Source organism: Eriocheir sinensis, chromosome 11 (assembly GCF_024679095.1).
Source record: "Eriocheir sinensis breed Jianghai 21 chromosome 11, ASM2467909v1, whole genome shotgun sequence".
NCBI lineage: Eukaryota > Metazoa > Arthropoda > Malacostraca > Decapoda > Varunidae > Eriocheir > Eriocheir sinensis.
This window is the reverse complement of record NC_066519.1, coordinates 1,989,620-2,011,302: the sequence shown is the minus strand read 5'-3', so window position 1 is coordinate 2,011,302 and position 21,683 is coordinate 1,989,620. Positions and strand designations below refer to the sequence as shown.

The 21,683-nt window shown below is 43.9% G+C and overlaps 1 protein-coding gene across 3 annotated transcripts in view; it reads left to right on the top strand.

Moving 5' to 3' along the window:
- The window catches only part of LOC126996755 (centrosomal protein of 131 kDa-like), a 41,628-nt gene that overhangs the window by 7,066 nt on the left and 12,879 nt on the right, over positions 1–21,683 (top strand). For all 3 annotated transcript variants that reach the window (XM_050857593.1, XM_050857594.1, XM_050857592.1), the window contains 4 exons: positions 519–1,928; positions 9,189–9,663; positions 15,118–15,341; positions 18,697–19,085. In XM_050857593.1, coding sequence (XP_050713550.1) covers positions 519–1,928; positions 9,189–9,663; positions 15,118–15,341; positions 18,697–19,085 — 2,498 coding nt within the window. The remainder of the gene's footprint in view (positions 1–518; positions 1,929–9,188; positions 9,664–15,117; positions 15,342–18,696; positions 19,086–21,683) is intronic.

The window sequence follows — 21,683 nt, the reverse complement described above, 5'->3', positions numbered from 1 at the left end:
TGTTGGAACACTCTCATACGCGGGAGATTTGAGGTCGGGTGGAGGTCGCAGCGAGCGTTTAGTGCCACCAGCAAATACGCCTAACGCCTGCTGCAAGCGTTTAGCAATGAACGGGTTAAGGCACACAGTTTGTTTATGTTTGAGGCAATGCGTCATACATCAAGCCCTATCATTGGCCCTTTTGTTTCCAACATGGTGGATGCTTGGCCAATCACATTCCAGCTTTTACAATGATTTGTTTATGCTGTAGTATGGCTCCAGATTTTCCTGCGGTGAGTACACGGTCACGATGTGTGCTGCATTTTATCATTTTTTTACTGATTTCTAGGCAAGATAGCAGATACATATTTACTTCCATGAGTAAATAAGTGTTTCAGGCACATGATATGATACATGACAATACATTGCTGGAACCAACTATAGGAGGTGGGTGTTGTCACCAGCCCTGAGGACCTGCAGGGCTGTGTGGCCGCCTCACTGCCAATACCTTCAGGGCCTCTCCTCTCCTCTCCTCACAGTTCCTGTCGCTACACAAGGCTGGCAGCTACGAGCGGCACAAGGAGGCAGTGGCGGCGGCGGCGGCGGCGGCGGCACACAGCAAGGGTGCCGCAAGGGCCGCAGCAGCGGCAGGCTTTGGCTCCACCTACACTGTGGTGTGCCTGGACCCTGAGGAGGGCCAGGAGGGTGTGGCTGGGCCAGGCCGCTTTGGGGACACCTTCAGCAAGGATGGCCCGGGGGACGGCTTTGGGGCCACCTACACCCTGCGCAGCAGCCTGGGGGGGGCCAGGCACTCCCCCAGCAGCAGCGACTCTGAGCCGCGGCTGCTGGCCGGGGGGGACGGGGACTATGAGGGCTGCCCCTCGGCCCCAGGTGAGGGGGGCGGCTACTGGGGGGTGGGTGGCAGCCTCCTCCGCCCCCCCGCCACAGACACAACCTCCAACGAGGACTCCGAGGGCACGGTGATGAGCCTGGGCCGCAGGATACAGCTGATGGCCGCCACCGGCCCGCCCGGCAGCCGCCACCACCACCATCACCACCAGCAGCACCAGCAGCCGCTGTGGGACACTGAGTGGCGGACGCTGCTGCAGCAGAACCACCACCTGCTGCTGCAGCTGTCCAGCCGTGAGGACCTGCGGCCTGGCCAGGACCTGCGGCCCGGCGAGGACCTGCGGGCCGGCGAGGACCAGGCGGACACCCTGCGCAGCGCCTCCCTGCAGGACAGTGCCGTGCAGACACTGCCCGCCACCCCCCCGCCGCAGCCCCCTGGCCCACCAGGCTACGAGGCGGGGCAGGAGCCGCCGCCCCTGGAGGAGGCCGCCTCACTGGGCTCCCTCAGCCCAGAGTGTGTGCTGGAGGACATCGCCGAGGAGGAGGCCAGCCTCAGCGACACAGCCTCCCCCCGGCCCACCCTGGGGAGGACACACCTGGGGGGCAGGGACACCCCCACCTCCCCCCTCAGCAGTGCCTCCCCTCGCACACACCAGCCCAGGGCCGCCTCACCACACAGGCAGGACACACACACACACAGCCCCAGCAGGCAGCCCTTGCCGGAGGGCCCCACCCAGGCCATGAACAAGGCAGCAGCAGCAGGAGACAGCCTGCAGGGCCCCCTCCAGGCCTCCTTCACCCTGCAGGACATGAACAAGCAGGCAGGAACACCACCACCACCACCACTCACAGACTACGCCAGCCGCTGGACGGACCAACCACAACCCTTGAAGACGGAAGACTACACCAGCCGCTGGACGGACCACTCCCACGCTCCGGCGGAAATGGAGGACCACAGCAGAGGGTCTCCAACACTCACAGGGGAGACTCAGAAGACCCCAAACCTCTGTGAGCCAGCCCCAGAGTACCTCAGCCGCCCCCCACAGGCCGCAGAAGACCCCCTCAAGGACACGGCCACAGCACCAGAACAGGACGGCTGGGTACTAGACTTTCCTTCATGTTGTGTTCGTGTTTGCTAGACTGTATTTACTAGGCTATTTTTGCTAGGCTATATTTCCTATGCTATATTTGCTATGCTATATTTGCTATGCTATATTTGCTCTTCTATATTTGCTCTTCTACATTTGCTCTTCTATATTTGTTGTGCTATATTTGCTGTGCTATATTTGCTCTTCTATATTTGCTCTTCTATATTTGCTCTTCTATATTTGTTGTGCTATATTTGTTGTGCTATATTTGCTGTGCTATATTTGCTCTTCTATATTTGCTCTTCTATATTTGCTCTTCTATATTTGTTGTGCTATATTTGTTGTGCTATATTTGCTATGCTATATTTGCTCTTCTATATTTGTTGTGCTATATTTGTTGTGCTATATTTGCTGTGCTATATTTGCTCTTCTATATTTGCTCTTCTATATTTGTTGTGCTATATTTGCTGTGCTATATTTGCTCTTCTATATTTGCTCTTCTATATTTGTTGTGCTATATTTGTTGTGCTATATTTGTTGTGCTATATTTGCTCTTCTATATTTGTTGTGCTATATTTGTTGTGCTATATTTGTTGTGCTATATTTGCTCTTCTATATTTGTTGTGCTATATTTGTTGTGCTATATTTGTTGTGCTATATTTGCTCTTCTATATTTGTTGTGCTATATTTGTTGTGCTATATTTGCTCTTCTATATTTGTTGTGCTATATTTGTTGTGCTATATTTGTTGTGCTATATTTGCTCTTCTATATTTGCTCTTCTATATTTGTTGTGCTATATTTGTTGTGCTATATTTGCTCTTCTATATTTGCTCTTCTATATTTGCTCTTCTATATTTGTTGTGCTATATTTGTTGTGCTATATTTGCTATGCTATATTTGCTCTTCTATATTTGTTGTGCTATATTTGTTGTGCTATATTTGCTGTGCTATATTTGCTCTTCTATATTTGCTCTTCTATATTTGCTCTTCTATATTTGTTGTGCTATATTTGTTGTGCTATATTTGCTATGCTATATTTGTTGTGCTATATTTGTTGTGCTATATTTGCTCTTCTATATTTGTTGTGCTATATTTGTTGTGCTATATTTGCTCTTCTATATTTGCTCTTCTATATTTGTTGTGCTATATTTGATCTTCTATATTTGCTCTTCTATATTTGTTGTTCTATATTTGTTGTGCTATCTATATTTGTGCTATATTTGCTCTTCTACATTTGCTCTTCTATATTTGTTCTTCTATATTTGCTCTTCTATATTTGTTGTGCTATATTTGCTCTTCTACATTTGCTCTTCTATATTTGCTCTTCTATATTTGTTGTGCTATATTTGCTCTTCTACATTTGCTCTTCTATATTTGTTGTGCTATATTTGTTGTGCTATATTTGCTCTTCTATATTTGCTCTTCTATATTTGTTGTGCTATATTTGTTGTGCTATATTTGCTCTTCTATATTTGTTGTGCTATATTTGTTGTGCTATATTTGCTCTTCTATATTTGCTCTTCTATATTTGTTGTGCTATATTTGTTGTGCTATATTTGCTCTTCTATATTTGCTCTTCTATATTTGCTCTTCTATATTTTGTGCTATATTTGATCTTCTATATTTGCTCTTCTACATTTGCTCTTCTATATTTGTTGTGCTATATTTGCTGTGCTATATTTGCTCTTCTATATTTGCTCTTCTATATTTGCTCTTCTATATTTGTTGTGCTATATTTGTTGTGCTATATTTGCTCTTCTATATTTGCTCTTCTATATTTGTTGTGCTATATTTGTTGTGCTATATTTGCTATGCTATATTTGCTCTTCTATATTTGCTCTTCTATATTTGTTGTGCTATATTTGTTGTGCTATATTTGCTCTTCTATATTTGCTCTTCTATATTTGTTGTGCTATATTTGTTGTGCTATATTTGCTCTTCTATATTTGCTCTTCTATATTTGCTCTTCTATATTTGTTGTGCTATATTTGTTGTGCTATATTTGCTCTTCTATATTTGCTCTTCTATATTTGCTCTTCTATATTTGCTCTTCTATATTTGTTGTGCTATATTTGTTGTGCTATATTTGCTGTGCTATATTTGCTCTTCTATATTTGCTCTTCTATATTTGCTCTTCTATATTTGTTGTGCTATATTTGCTCTTCTATATTTGCTCTTCTATATTTGTTGTGCTATATTTGCTATGCTATATTTGCTCTTCTATATTTGCTCTTCTATATTTGTTGTGCTATATTTGCTATGCTATATTTGCTCTTCTATATTTGCTCTTCTATATTTGCTCTTCTATATTTGCTCTTCTATATTTGCTCTTCTATATTTGCTCTTCTATATTTGCTCTTCTATATTTGTTGTGCTATATTTGCTCTTCTACATTTGCTCTTCTATATTTGCTCTTCTATATTTGCTCTTCTATATTTGTTGTGCTATATTTGCTCTTCTATATTTGCTCTTCTATATTTGCTGTGCTATATTTGCTATGCTATATTTGCTATGCTATATTTGCTCTTCTACATTTGCTCTTCTATATTTGTTGTGCTATATTTGCTGTGCTATATTTGCTCTTCTATATTTGCTCTTCTATATTTGTTGTGCTATATTTGCTGTGCTATATTTGCTCTTCTATATTTGCTCTTCTATATTTGCTCTTCTATATTTGCTCTTCTATATTTGCTCTTCTATATTTGTTGTGCTATATTTGCTATGCTATATTTGCTCTTCTATATTTGCTCTTCTATATTTGCTCTTCTATATTTGCTCTTCTATATTTGTTGTGCTATATTTGCTATGCTATATTTGCTCTTCTATATTTGCTCTTCTATATTTGCTCTTCTATATTTGTTGTGCTATATTTGCTGTGCTATATTTGCTCTTCTATATTTGCTCTTCTATATTTGCTCTTCTATATTTGCTCTTCTATATTTGCTCTTCTATATTTGTTGTGCTATATTTGCTCTTCTATATTTGCTCTTCTATATTTGTTGTGCTATATTTGCTCTTCTACATTTGCTCTTCTATATTTGTTGTGCTATATTTGCTGTGCTATATTTGCTATGCTATATTTGCTATGCTATATTTGTTGTGCTATATTTGCTCTTCTATATTTGCTCTTCTATATTTGCTGTGCTATATTTGCTATGCTATATTTGCTCTTCTACATTTGCTCTTCTATATTTGTTGTGCTATATTTGCTGTGCTATATTTGCTCTTCTACATTTGCTCTTCTATATTTGTTGTGCTATATTTGCTGTGCTATATTTGCTCTTCTACATTTGCTCTTCTATATTTGTTGTGCTATATTTGCTATGCTATATTTGCTCTTCTACATTTGCTCTTCTATATTTGTTGTGCTATATTTGTTGTGCTATATTTGCTCTTCTATATTTGCTCTTCTATATTTGCTGTGCTATATTTGCTATGCTATATTTGCTATGCTATATTTGCTCTTCTACATTTGCTCTTCTATATTTGCTGTGCTATATTTGCTCTTCTATATTTGCTCTTCTATATTTGTTGTGCTATATTTGCTGTGCTATATTTGCTATGCTATATTTGCTCTTCTATATTTGCTCTTCTATATTTGTTGTGCTATATTTGCTGTGCTATATTTGCTGTGCTATATTTGCTCTTCTATATTTGCTCTTCTATATTTGTTGTGCTATATTTGCTATGCTATATTTGCTCTTCTATATTTGCTCTTCTATATTTGTTGTGCTATATTTGCTATGCTATATTTGCTATGCTATATTTGCTCTTCTATATTTGCTGTGCTATATTTGCTCTTCTATATTTGCTCTTCTATATTTGTTGTGCTATATTTGTTGTGCTATATTTGCTGTGCTATATTTGCTGTGCTATATTTGCTCTTCTATATTTGCTCTTCTATATTTGTTGTGCTATATTTGTTGTGCTATATTTGCTCTTCTATATTTGTTGTGCTATATTTGCTCTTCTATATTTGTTGTGCTATATTTGCTATGCTATATTTGCTCTTCTATATTTGCTCTTCTATATTTGTTGTGCTATATTTGTTGTGCTATATTTGCTATGCTATATTTGCTCTTCTATATTTGCTCTTCTATATTTGTTGTGCTATATTTGCTCTTCTACATTTGCTCTTCTATATTTGTTGTGCTATATTTGCTGTGCTATATTTGCTCTTCTATATTTGCTCTTCTATATTTGCTCTTCTATATTTGCTCTTCTATATTTGCTCTTCTATATTTGCTCTTCTATATTTGCTCTTCTATATTTGCTCTTCTATATTTGCTCTTCTATATTTGTTGTGCTATATTTGCTCTTCTATATTTGCTCTTCTATATTTGATATTCTACATTTGCTCTTCTATATTTGTTGTGCTATATTTGCTATGCTATATTTGCTCTTCTATATTTGCTCTTCTATATTTGCTCTTCTATATTTGTTGTGCTATATTTGCTCTTCTACATTTGCTCTTCTATATTTGTTGTGCTATATTTGCTGTGCTATATTTGCTATGCTATATTTATACTATATTTGCTCTTCATATTTGCTCTTCTATATTTGCTGTGCTATATTTGCAATGCTATATTTTCTATGCAATATTTGCTCTTCTAAATTTGCTCTTCTATATTTGTTGTGCTATATTTGCTGTGCTATATTTGCTCTTCTACATTTGCTCTTCTATATTTGTTGTGCTATATTTGTTGTGCTATATTTGCTCTTCTACATTTGCTCTTCTATATTTGTTGTGCTATATTTGTTGTGCTATATTTGCTCTTCTATTTGCTCTTCTATATTTGCTGTGCTATATTTATATGCTATATTTGCTTCTACATTTGCTCTTCTATATTTGTTGCTATATTTGTGCTATATTTATTTGCTCTTCTACATTTTCTCTGCTATATTTTATTTGCTATATTTGATTTTCTATATTTGCTCTTCTATATTTTGCTCTTCTATATTTGCTATGCTATATTTGCTATATTTGCTTCTATATTTGCTCTTCTATATTTGCTCTTCTATATTTGCTGTGCTATATTTGCTCTTCTATATTTGCTCTTCTATATTTGTTGTGCTATATTTGCTATGCTATATTTGCTGTGCTATATTTGCTCTTCTATATTTGCTCTTCTATATTTGCTCTTCTATATTTGTTGTGCTATATTTGCTATGCTATATTTGCTCTTCTATATTTGCTCTTCTATATTTGTTGTGCTATATTTGCTGTGCTATATTTGCTGTGCTATATTTGCTCTTCTATATTTGCTCTTCTATATTTGTTGTGCTATATTTGTTGTGCTATATTTGCTGTGCTATATTTGCTGTGCTATATTTGCTCTTCTATATTTGCTCTTCTATATTTGTTGTGCTATATTTGTTGTGCTATATTTGCTGTGCTATATTTGCTCTTCTATATTTGCTCTTCTATATTTGCTCTTCTATATTTGTTGTGCTATATTTGCTATGCTATATTTGCTCTTCTATATTTGCTCTTCTATATTTGTTGTGCTATATTTGCTGTGCTATATTTGCTCTTCTATATTTGCTCTTCTATATTTGCTGTGCTATATTTGCTATGCTATATTTGCTGTGCTATATTTGCTCTTCTATATTTGCTCTTCTATATTTGTTGTGCTATATTTGCTATGCTATATTTGCTGTGCTATATTTGCTCTTCTATATTTGCTCTTCTATATTTGTTGTGCTTTGTGCTATATTTGCTGCTATATATTTGCTCTTCTATATTTGCTCTTCTATATTTGTTGTGCTATATTTGCTGTGCTATATTTGCTCTTCTATATTTGCTCTTCTATATTTGCTCTTCTATATTTGCTGTGCTATATTTGCTCTTCTATATTTGCTCTTCTATATTTGCTCTTCTATATTTGTTGTGCTATATTTGCTGTGCTATATTTGCTCTTCTATATTTGCTCTTCTATATTTGCTCTTCTATATTTGTTGTGCTATATTTGCTGTGCTATATTTGCTCTTCTATATTTGCTCTTCTATATTTGCTCTTCTATATTTGCTGTGCTATATTTGCTCTTCTATATTTGCTCTTCTATATTTGCTCTTCTATATTTGTTGTGCTATATTTGCTATGCTATATTTGCTCTTCTATATTTGTTGTGCTATATTTGCTATGCTATATTTGCTCTTCTATATTTGTTGTGCTATATTTGCTATGCTATATTTGCTCTTCTATATTTGCTCTTCTATATTTGTTGTGCTATATTTGCTCTTCTACATTTGCTCTTCTATATTTGTTGTGCTATATTTGCTGTGCTATATTTGCTCTTCTATATTTGCTCTTCTATATTTGTTGTGCTATATTTGCTGTGCTATATTTGCTATGCTATATTTGCTCTTCTATATTTGTTGTGCTATATTTGCTGTGCTATATTTGCTATGCTATATTTGCTCTTCTATATTTGCTCTTCTATATTTGTTGTGCTATATTTGCTGTGCTATATTTGCTTTCTAAATTTCGTATGCTACACAATAATTACTTCTGCTACACTATAATAACCTTTGCTTCACTATAATTGCCTTTGCTATGCTATAAATGGCTTTGTTATACTATATTTGCTATACTATATTTCTGACCTAACCAAACCTAACCTAACCTAACCAAACTTAACCTAACCTAACCAAACCCTAACCTAACCTAACCTAACCAAACCATAACCTAACCTAACCAAACAAAATCCTAACCAAACCTAACTTAACCTAACTTAGCCTAACCTAACCAAACCCTAACCTAACCAAACTTAACCTAACCAAACAAAACCCTAACCTAACCTAACCAAACCTAACCTAACCAAACTTAGCCTAACCTAACCAAACCCTAACCTAATTTAACCTAACCAAACTTAACCTAACCAAACTTAATCTAACCAAACAAAACCCTAACCTAACCAAACCTAACCTAACCTAACCTAACCAAACAAAACCCTAACCTAACCTAACCAAACCTAACCTAACCAAACCTAACCTAACCTAACCTAACCAAACAAAACCCTAACCTAGCCTAACCAAACCTAACCTAACCAAACCTAACCTAACCAAACAAAACCCTAACCTAACCAAACCAAACCTAACCTAACCAAACTTAGCTTAACCTAACCAAAATCTAACCTAATTTAACCTAACCTAACCAAACCTAACCATAACCTAACCTAACCAAACAAAACCCTAACCTAACCTAACCAAACCTAACCTAACCAAACTTAACCTAACCTAACCCAACCTAACCTATACCATATTCCCAGGCAGCAGATGACCCCCTTAAGGACACAGCCACCTCAGCAGCCACAGCCAAACAGGACAGCCCACCTCACCCCCCACAGCCGCAGGTCACCCCGGCCTACACCGACTCATCCTGCACCGCCGACCTGCCCAGCTACCGCGCCGGGGCCGTCACAACCTTCATCATGCGGTCGCGCTTTGCCGCCAGGGACAAAACGGTGCCACTATTGCGCGCCCAACCATCCAAGGACCTTCTGGAGGCACTCAGGATGATCGAGGACGAGGAGAAGAGTGCCAAGAGTGCCGAGGACCTGCCAGAGAGGGACACGGGTACCTCCACTGCGCCGCGCGGATTATCATCACCCACAGTGCCTCCACGTGGTTCTGGGGGGGAGAGGGAAGGCGGGGCGTCGCTGCCAGTGGTGGAGGTGCTGGTGGAGAAGGTGTTCCTCTTCACGCAGGACCTGGTGGAGCGGTGGCACTTGGTGGAGCAGCACGGTGAGTGGGTGGAATTTTTGACGGGTTTTGGTGTGGAGAGTCAAGCAGGCAGACATTCCGCCGCCCAAGAACACATATTTGACAAGGCTTTCATAGGAGTTGTGGGGATTTCCAGGAGTAGTTGTATGACCCTGGTGGTAGTTTGACCCTTCCTCTGTACCGTGAACCTGAAGAAACACTCATTAGAACCCGACTGACCCCCTCTTTGGCTTTTAGATATAGCTGATGTACGAAGGCAGAGAGTCTTATAATGCTGGGCAAGGTGTTTTTGTGTCTTCTGGGGAGCAGCGACAAAGGAGTTACTGTTTCCTCTTCCTGGTCTTCCTCCTCCTTCCTCTTCTTTCCCCTCCTCCTCCTCTTCTTCCCTCTTCTTCTTCTTTCTCCTTCTAATCTTCCTTCTGCATCCTTTTCCTCTTCTTCCTCTTCCTCCTCTTTTTCTTTCTCCTTCTAATTTTCCCTACTCATCCTCCTTCTCCCTCCACTACCCTTGACTCCTCCCCTATCCTCATCACCACTCCATCTTCCCCTTCCACCTCCAACACGATCTCCTCTGCCTCGCCTCAACCACCCCACTCCTCTGCAACGCTGGAACCCGCCGCCACCCCTACCATTCCTTCTATCCCATCCACCTCCCTTGCTACCTCATCCACTCCCACTCCCTCTTCTCCCTCCAACACCCTTGACTCCTCCCCTATCCTCATCACCACTCCATCTTACCCTTCCACCTCCAACACGATCTCCTCTGCCTCGCCTCAACCACCCACTCCTCTGCAACGCTGGAACCCGCCGCCACCCTTACCATTCCTTCTATCCCATCCACCTCCTTGCTACCTCATCCACTCCCTCCTCTTCTCCCTCCAACACCTTGACTCCTCCCCTATCCTCATCACCACTCCATCTTCCCCTTCCACCTTCAACACGATCTCCTCTGCCACGCCTGAACCCGCCGCCACCCTTACCATTCCTTCTACTCCATCCACCTCCCTTCCTACCCCATCCACCTCCATCCACAGTACCACTCCCCTTTCTCCCGCTCTCCCTTCCTCTCCCTCCAACACCCTTGACTCCTCCCTATCCTCATCACCTCCATCCTCCACTTCCATCTCCAACACGAACTCAACCTCCGCCTCCTCCTCCACTTCTGATACCACATCTCCTCCACCCACACCTCACCCTCCACCTTCCCCAACCACCCACTACTATGACCACCACCACTTCCAAACCCACCTTAGCCGGCTCCCTCTTGTACCTCGCGCCCTTCCAGAAGAAATCACAAGACCATTCTACCAGCTGTCACTTGTACAGAACCAGGCGCTGTTTCCTGGTATGGGCAAACTAACTACTAAGTCAATTTAGTTGGAGACAGTGTGGTGAGAGGCCAACTTACGGAGTTTTGCGGTCGGAATCGTTGACACGGCAGCGTTTCTGTATCCCGAGCCAAACTGGACGATATTGAATCAGCTGTCGATGCCGTTTCAGTAAATGCGAAGGACGACACAGTGTATCTGATCCATGCGGGAACCAACGACCTTCAGTCAACTCAAATTCGGGACCTGTTAGCAAAATACCGTCAAGTCATTCGGAAATACAATACCAAGACCCCTCACATCATCGTCTCTGGGATTCTACCGAGAGTCAATCGTTCGCCGGATACAACAACAGTAAAGCGTCTGGCGTCAACACTAGTCTAAAGCAGTTATGTAACGATGAAGGCGTGGGGTTCATGAACGCATGGCATCACTTCAACCAGCGCCCAGATTTGTTTTGGGAGGACGGACTCCACTTGAGCGAGGTTGGTTCGGTAGCGGCTAGAAGGCTCTGAACGATGCAGTTGAAAGCTTCTCAAAAGCTATTAAAAACTGGAGGCGAGGGCAAGGCAAAGGCAACCCTTGATCAACCGAACCGTGGCGTCGATGCGGCTTGCAAGAAACTGTGTAACCAACGACGCCTCCGACAAGCGAACTCATTCAACACGACGCGTCCTAACAAGTTGTCAATTTTCAATTTTTTAAACAAATGCACGCAGTCTATTACCCAATAAGGACGAAATTAGGGCGTATATTGCAACTGAGAAACCAGATGTGGTAGCCATCACAGAGACTTGGGCCAACTCTGCACATCTAGTATCTGAACTGTCATTTCCAGAAAGCTTCCAAAAATCGAATGCACAAGAAAGGAGGAGGAGTAATTTGCTACGTAAAAAGTACGCTCCCTGCCATAAAAATAGACAAACAGGACGCAGAGAATTACGACTCCGTCTATGTGGAAATAACTGCGAATAATAAGAAACTAACACTTGCGACCGTATACAGGCCTCCAAAACAACAGGCAGCCGATGACACTGCCCTGTACGAAGAGCTTCACTCTTTAACACAAAGTAAAGAAGCAATAATAATTGGGGACTTTAATTGCCCTAACATTGACTGGGGACAATTGACTGGAGATCAAGAGGGTAACAGGCTTATAGAAATGGTGGAGGATTCGTTCCTCACTCAAGTTGTAACTCAACCAACAAGAGAAAACAATCTGCTGGATCTGGTATTAGTAGCGACCCCGACCTCATTCTAGACTGTGAAGTTGGTGAAAAAATTAACGGTTGCGATCACCACTTAATCCGTTTCAATGTCAACATAAGTCACAAACTCGTAGACAATCCGTCAGTGATACCCGACTACAAAAAAGCAAATTTCAACCTAGCCCGTGAGCTGCTTCCCTCTGCGACCTGGGACCAACTTCACCTAACCGACAATACAATCGACAACGTGTGGAACAACTTCAAAGATAAGCTGTTGGGAGTAGAACAGGCTACAGTGCCGACGAAACCGAGGCGTGTAAATGGTGCGTAGATCCACCGTGGATGACCAGAGAAATAAAAAGGGCGGTAAACTTAAAAAAAAGGAATTATAACCTAATGAAAGAGAATGACACGGCCGAAGCCAGTACTCAGTACCACAACAGCCTCAGAGCTTGTCGCACCCTTATTCGGAGTAGTAAACGCAACTACGAAAAACAAATAGCGCGTGACATCAAGACAAACTCAAAAAATTCTTCACATACATCAGATCGAAAAGAAAGTAAAATCCAATATTGGTCCCTGACAGACGAGACTGGAGCTGCAACTCAGGACAGTAAACAGATGGCCTGAATCCTCAACAGTAACCAAGATCCGTGTTCACAGTCGAGAACATCGAAACCATTCCGAGAACCCTGACCCGCCGAGGGGAATCACGCCCTGAAAATTGACTCAATATGCGACCAAGAAGTGAAAGAGTATTTGGATAAACTCGACACGAACAAGTCAACAGGACCTGACGGTTTGTCCCGGTTATTAAAAGAGCTAAACAACAAATACTTCAGCCACTCACTAACATATTCAACCAGTCTGTTCAATTGAAAAGGTCCCGAAGACTGGAAGATGGCGAACGTAACCCCAATTTCGAAAAGGGAGACAAAAGCGTTGCATTAAACTACAGGCACATAAGTTTGACATCAGTCGCAGGCAAAATACTAGAGAATATTATTAGAGATAAACCTTTCAAGTTTCTAGAAGATAATAATGTAATCTCCGAACCCAGCTTGGCTTCAGAAACAAGCGCTCCTGCCTAGCAATTTATTAGACTTCTTCCAAGGTATATATAAGAACTGGGATGCCCACATCCCCAGTGATGTTATATACCTGGACTTTCAGAAAGCCTTCGACAAGGTACCGCCTGACGAAATACTCCTTAAGAAACTGCACTCGGCGGGTATTGGGGCCAATCTGACCGCGTGGATAAGAGATAGGCTCACCGATAGAAAACAACGAGTGCTACTAAACGGCCAGCCTTCCGATTGGCTTCCAGTCACTAGTGGAGTGCCTTAAGGGTCAGTGCTGGGACCCATTCTCTTCATTATATATATCAACGACCTCGAATCAGGACTGAAATCCACAATATCGAAATTTGCTGATGACACTAAGGTGGGGGGAAAGGCCCTCACAAAGACCGACTGCGAAATCATTCAGAAAGACCTCAATCACATTATCGAATGGTCGGAAAAATGGCAAATGTCTTTTAATGTTGACAAATGCAAAGTCATGCACATTGGGTACAGAAATAGTAACCACACATACATCATGAATGGGAGACCTCTGCAAGCGATGCAGGAGGAAAAGGATCTTGGAGTCACTATCAGCAGTGACCTGAAACACGCGAATCACTGTAAAAAAGCATACAACAAAGCCAACACTATGCTCGGGTTCATAGCGAGGAACTTCGAGTGTAAAACACCAGACGTGATGCTATCCTTGTATAATTCCATGGTAAGACCGCACCTCGAGTATGCAGTACAGTTCTGGTCTCCTAATTACAGAAAGGACATTGATTTACTGGAAAGGATTCAGCGACGCGCCACGAAAATGATACCAACCTTAAGGGCTCAACCGTACGAGGCGACTCAGCGACTCAATCTCTTTACATTAGAGAAAAGACGCCACGAGGAGATATGATTCAAGTCTTCAAGTATCTGAAAAAATTCAATAACGTCGATTACTCCAATTTCTTTGAATTGCAAACCAACCTAAGAACTAGAAATAACGGTTTACCCATTCAGTCTAAGCGATGTAACACAGACATCGGAAGGAGTTTCTTTTCAAACCGAGTCATCCGTCACTGGAACAATCTTCCTTCAGAAGTAGTAAATGCGAATACTATCAACTCCTTCAAATATAGAATCGACCGTCACTTCGCTGCGTCGGGAGTAAACTGAATATTGAGTTGCTTTCATCTGCTCCTCAATATCGAGGCTTTCATCATCTCCTCAATGTCGAGGTGCTTTCATCTGCTCCCCAGGCCCCAGGCTGTCGAGCAGATTAAATCACCAAAGCGGGCAACCTCGTAATGAGCCAATAGGCTTTCTGTTGCCTGCGTTTCCATGTTTCCATGTTTCCATGTTTCCTCATCTTCTTTTTTTCCCTCTAATCTTCCTTCTTCTTCTTCATCCTTTCTTTCCTCTTCCTCCCCCTCCTCCTCTACTTCTTCTTCTTTTTCCTTCTTCTTCATCCACCTCCTCCTCTTCCTCCTCCTCCTGTTCTTCTTTTTCCTCCTAATCATCCTTCTTCACCCACCTCCTCCTCTTCCTCCTCCTCCTTCTCCTCCTCTTTCTTCTAATCTTCCTTCTTCTGCATCTTTCTCCTCCTCTTCCTCTTCCTCCTCCTCCTCATCTTCATCTTCCTCCTCCTCCTCTTCTTCTTCTTTTTCCTTCTAATCTTCCTTCCTCCTCCTCCTCCTCCTCCTCCTCCTCCTCCTCCTTTTCTTTCTCCTTCTAATCTTCCTTTTTCTTCCTCCTCCTCCTCCTCCTCCTAATCCTTCCTCCTCCTCCTCCTCCTCCTCCTCTTCTTTCTCCTTCTAATCTTCCTTCTTCATCCACCTCCTCCTCCTCCTCCTAATCCTTCCTCCTTCGTCTCCTCCTCCTCAGACCGCCGTGATGAGCTCCTGAGACAGCTGATGGAGGCTGAGCGGCAGCTGGAGGGCATCTGTGTGAGCGAGGGGTGCAAGCAGGACCCCGCCACCAGCCCCCACCTCCACCAGGCCTGCGAGGGGCGGCTGCGGCGGCTGAGGGCGGAAACGGATGCGCGGATACAGAAGAATCTTGACCTCATCCGGAAACTGATGGATGACAAGAAACGGCTGACAGAGGAGGTGGGTGTGTGAGAGAGAGAGAGAGAGAGAGAGAGAGAGAGAGAGAGAGAGAGAGAGAGAGAGAGAGAGAGAGAGGTTACCTTCAACATTAAATATCCTCAGTCTATCCTTAGCTCAAAATCTCAACTGAAAACTTCACATCTCCTCTCTCACTAAATCAGCTTCCTCGAGGTTGGGCGTTCTGTATCGTCTCCGCCGGTTCTTCTCCCCCGCACAGATGCTGTCCATATATAAGGGCATTGTCCGCCCTCGTATGGAGCATGCATCTCACATGTGGGGGGGCTCCACTCACACAGCTCTCTTGGACAGAGTGGAGTCTAATGCCCGTACCAAGAGTTACGAAGCTCTAGCGACGAAGATCGAAGGGAAGGACGGTGCGTACCTAAAGTCACTAGCATTTTTGGAACGAAGGTCTGCGGGAGAGACAAAGGGAAGGCAAGGTCTACCCTGCGTCTTCCCTCAGACCTTCAAGGAAAAATATGTTTATTTTCCAAATTTGGCGCGGCAAATAGTTGCGGTTCAGTTAAAACAATCTGAGAAAATATTTTCCCTAATTGTAAAGTCATATTATAGTTGCAGCGAATATGTCTGTCTTGTTTACAACAACAGCACGCGCCTTCAAAGCACAGAGGTACCAGCCAGGCGGGAACCTTCGTGGCTCACATTCTCCAACGATCTATGGGTTTTCAAATTCTTTCTCATTTCAGTCAAGACATCTGGCTCTGCAAGATCAAGCAAAGGGTATCTTAATAATTTACTGCATGCAAATAACGATTAATAATGGAAAAAAACATGAAATAATAAATAATAACTGTTGAATGCGATGCTAGACTATTTTGAATATATTAGGCTACCCATGTTATTTATACATGCAACATCAAAATTTCTTATGTATAGACCCTTGCAGAGTCGTATGTCACTTATATCCCTTAATGGATGATATATGAGTATCTGAAAGGCTGTAGATCGTTCGTGTATGATCAAACTATACTGTTTGACATACAAGTTGTTTCTTCCTGTCCTTGTATGGTATATTATCGATGCAAATCTTCTGTTTGCGGTTCATATGCGATGGTTTGAGGATTTTTTGGATACACAAACATTCAAATGATCTTCACACAATCACAAACTCACAATGTGCAGGTGCCACATCTACGTTCACGAGTGGACAGACGGAATGAAACGGACGATATTATGGCTGTAATAGCACCATGGAGGTATTATACCTCCATGGATAGCACTGTGTGTTTGTATGTGTGTGTGTGCATTAGATCTGGTAGGTGAGAAGAAGGTTGCAGTGTGTATGTGCATTTACCTTCCCGAGCGACTTGTGGTAAGGATTGAAGGCACGGTCTGAGGCCGTGCCTACATTGTCGAAGGGAAGGTACGCAGCTCGACCTTCATGACTCTTGGTACGGGCCTAAGGCTCTTTGTCTCATCAGCTCTCCTCCTTTTACTGATAGTCTTCTACCTCTTAAATTCCGCTGCCATGTTGCCTCTCTATCTTCTGTTGATATTTTCATGCTGATGCTCTTCTGAACTTGCTAACTGCATGCCTCCCCCCTCCTGCAGCCCCGCTGCACTTGAATTTCTACTCATGCTCATCCCTATACAGTACTGTCTCCAGGATTGCGAGTTTCAGGTTTGCGATTCACCGAGTTTGCGAGAGGGACCCAAAAATTTGATTTTTATTGAAAACTGAAATTGTGATATGGACTGAAAGGAAAAAGAAAAGGCTGCTAAAACCAGTTTTTTTCACACCTTGTTGTGGTGCTTGACTCCCATTCTCGCTCCTACCCACCCCCGGGCCTTTCCCTTGGCCGCGGGAAGCATGGTGAGTGGGATCCGGGGAGCCAGGCGCATGTGTGTGAGCAGCCACGACCGCGCTGGGCCCGAGCAGCTGACGGGCGGCTGATGATGGTGATGGTGATGATGAGCGTTGGCGGCGCGGCCCCCACATCGGCGCCACCCAAACGGCACCTTCATCAGGGCCCGTGTGTGTGTGTGTGTGTGTGTGTGTGTGTGTGTGTGTGTGTGTGGCTGTGCCCATCATGGCCCAGGCTCCTCAGTCTGCCAGTTCCCACCTTCCACATGTTGTGTGGGACGTCTTTCTTTTCTTCCATCTCTTCCTTTTCAAAAGAAGAGATGGAAGAAGAGAAAGGGCCCCACGCAACATGTGGAAAACTAGAACTGGCAAATTGAGAAGCCCAAACCCACAACAAACACAGCCACACACACACACACACACACACACACACACACACACACACACACACACACACACACACGGGCCCCGACAAAATCACCGTTCAGGCGGCGCCGATGCACAGGCCACGCCGCCGACACCCATCACCACCATCACCATCACCATCACCAGCCACTCGTCAGCTGTTCGGGCCCAGCACGCTGCCGGGGCCGTCTGCACACATGCGTTTGGCCACCTGGATGGGTAGCCAAGTGCAAGATGTCAATGGTCTTCAGTTTTCCCCATAAGAATAATGATTCAAAGTTTGTGATTTCAACGTTTGCACCCACAACGTTGACCTATTCATCGCAAACTTGGAGACAGCACTGTATTGTCCAAACCCCTTATGCAAGAGTTGACCAGCATCTCCATTCCTTCATCCCCTTCACTGGCAAACTCTGGAACAGCCTTCCTTCACCTGTATTTCCTCCTGCCTATGACTTGACCTCTTTCAAGAAGAGTATCAAGACACCTCTCCACCCGAAATTGACCTCTCTTTTGGCCACTATACTTATCACTATATGAGGGCAACAATTAGCGAGCTTTTTTTATTTTTATTTCTTCTTTTTGTTGCCCTTGAGCTGCTCTCTGTGCTGTAAAAAAAAAAAAAAAAAAAAAAAAAAAAAGGATGAAAGAGTGAAGACATTTGTTAACTCTCTCATTTATAAGTCGGACAACACCATGGCTCCTCCCTTCACCCTTTGCTGCCCTTTTCCAATTCCACCCTTTCCTATCCTTCCCTTCACCCTTATTTTCTGCCCCTTGCTGCCCTTCCCTTCATCATCAGTAACTACCCTTCATCACCCTTTGCTACCTCTCCCATCCCTCCATGTCCACCCTTCCCTTCCCTTCCCACCCATCACACCCTTCCCCACCCTTCCCTGCCCTTCCCACCCATCACACCCTTCCCCACCCTTCCCTGCCCTTCCCACCCATCACACCCTTCCCCACCCTTCCCTGCCCTTCCCACCCATCACACCCTTCCCCACCCTTCCCTGCCCTTCCCACCCATCACACCCTTCCCCACCCTTCCCTGCCCTTCCCACCCTTTGTCAGCCAGCCTTTTCAGCCCACCCATCCCAGCCTTACCCACCCTTCCCTTCCCTTCAGTGTGAGCGGCAGGAACATCGCGCCAAGCTCTCGGCCAACCGCCAGGCTGACCGCACCACGGCGTCGGAGGAGCGTCACACCCAGGAGCTTAAGACCCTAAAGGAACGCCTGGCAGCCTCGGAGCAGGACCGCCGGGAACGATGGACGGCGCAGAAGACCCGCAGCATCAGGGAGTCCGTTCACCGAGGTCTGGACACTAAGCTGAAGGAGATGAGCGCCAAGCATCGTGACGAACTGAGTCTCATGAAGGCACAGCACTGGGAGGCACTGCGGGAGGCTGAGGAGAAGGGCCGCGCCAACCTGCAGGCCGCGGAGGAGGAGTGGAAGAGGAAGGCAGAGACGGAGAAGGAGGAAGCGTGCCGCAGGGAGAGGGACAGGGAGCAGCAGAGGTGGGTGGCTCAGGAGGAGGAGGAGGAGGAGGATAACTGATAAGATGATGAATGAGGAGAAAGAGGAGATAGAGGAGGAGGAGGAGGAGGAGGAGGAGGAGAACTGATAAGATGATGAATGAGGAGAAAGAGGAGATGGAGAAGGAGGAGGAGGAGGAGGAGGAGGAGGAGGAGGAGGAGGAAACATGGAAACATGGAAACATGGAAACGCAGGCAACAGAAAGCCTATTGGCTCATTACGAGGTTGCCCGCTTTGGTGATTTAATCTGCTCGACAGCCTGGGGCCTGGGGAGCAGATGAAAGCACCTCGACATTGAGGAGTAGATGAAAGCACCTCGATATTGAGGAGCAGATTAAAGCAACTCAATATTCAGTTTACTCCCGACGCAGCGAAGTGACGGTCGATTCTATATTTGAAGGAGTTGATAGTATTCGCATTTACTACTTCTGAAGGAAGATTGTTCCAGTGACGGATGACTCGGTTTGAAAAGAAACTCCTTCCGATGTCTGTGTTACATCGCTTAGACTGAATGGGTAAACCGTTATTTCTAGTTCTTAGGTTGGTTTGCAATTCAAAGAAATTGGAGTAATCGACGTTATTGAATTTTTTCAGATACTTGAAGACTTGAATCATATCTCCTCGTAGGCGTCTTTTCTCTAATGTAAAGAGATTGAGTCGCTTGAGTCGTTCCTCGTACGGTTGAGCCCTTAAGGTTGGTATCATCTTCGTGTGCGTCGTTGAATCCTTTCCAGTAAATCAATGTCCTTTCTGTAATTAGGAGACCAGAACTGTACTGCATACTCGAGGTGCGGTCTTACCATGGAATTATACAAGGATAGCATCACGTCTGGCGTTTTACACTCGAAGTTCCTCGCTATGAACCCGAGCATAGTGTTGGCTTTGTTGTATGCTTTTTTACAGTGATTCGCGTGTTTCAGGTCACTGCTGATAGTGACTCCAAGATCCTTTTCCTCCTGCATCGCTTGCAGAGGTCTCCCATTCATGATGTATGTGTGGTTACTATTTCTGGACCCAATGTGCATGACTTTGCATTTGTCAACATTAAAAGACATTTGCCATTTTTCCGACCATTCGATAATGTGATTGAGGTCCTTCTGAATGATTTCGCAGTCGGTCTTTGTGAGGGCCTTTCCCCCCACCTTAGTGTCATCAGCAAATTTCGATATTGTGGATTTCAGTCCTGATTCGAGGTCGTTGATATATATAATGAAGAGAATGGGTCCCAGCACTGACCCTTGAGGCACTCCACTAGTGACTGGAAGCCAATTGGAAGGCCGTCCGTTGAGTAGTACTCGTTGTTTTCTGTCGGTGAGCCAATCCTTTATCTACGCGATCAGATTGGCTCCAATGCCCGCCGAGTGCAGTTTCTTAAGGAGTCGCTCGTGCGGTACCTTGTCGAAGGCTTTCTGAAAGTCCAGGTATATAACATCACTGGGGATGTGGGCATCCCAGTTCTTATATATACCTTGGAAGAAGTCTAATAAATTCGTTAGGCAGGAGCGCTTGTTTCTGAAGCCATGCTGGGTGTCGGAGATTACATTATTGTCTTCTAGAAACTTAACAAGTTTGTCTCTAATAATCTTTTCGAGTATTTTTCCTGCCACTGATGTCAAACTTATGGGCCTGTAGTTTAATGCAACGCTTTTGTCTCCTTTTGAAAATTGGTGTTCGTTCGCCATCTTCCAGTCTTCAGGACCTTTTCAATTGAACAGACTGGTTGAATATGTTAGTGAGTGGCTGAAGTATTTGTTGTTTAAGCTCTTTTAATAACCGCGGGGACAAACCGTCAGGTCCTGTTGACTTGTTCGTGTCGAGTTTATCCAAATACTCTTTCACTTCTTGGTCGCATATTGAGTCAATTTTCAGGGGCGTGATTCCCCTCGGCGGGTCAGGGTTCTCGGGAATGGTTTCGATGTTCTCGACTGTGAACACGGATGCGAAGTTACTGTTGAGGATTCTGGCCATCTGTTTACTGTCCTGAGTTGCAGCTCCAGTCTCGTCTGTCAGGGGACCAATATTGGATTTTACTTTCTTTTTCGATCTGATGTATGTGAAGAATTTCTTGGAGTTTGTCTTGATGTCACGCGCTATTGAGAAAGAGGAGATGGAGAAGGAGGAGGAGGAGGAAGAGGAGGAGGAGGAGGAGGAGGATAACTGATAAGATGATGAATGAGGAGAAAGAGGAGATGGAGGAGGAGGAGGAGGAGGAGGAGGATAACTGATAAGATGATGAATGAGGAGAAAGAGGAGAGATGGAGGAGGAGGGAGGAGGAGGAGGAGGAGGAGGAGGAGGATAACTGATAAGATGTTGAATGAGGAGAAAGAGGAGATGGAGGCGGAGGAGGAGGAGGAGGAGGATAACTGATAAGATGATGAATGAGGAGAAAGAGGAGATGGAGAAGGAGGAGGAGGAGGAGGATGAGGAGGAGGAGGAGGAGGAGGCTAACTGATAAGATGATGAATGAGGAGAAAGAGGAGATGGAGGAGGAGGAGGAGGAGGAGGAGGAGGAGGATAACTGATAAGATGATGAATGAGGAGAAAGAGGAGATGGAGCAGGAGGAGGAGGAGGAGAGGA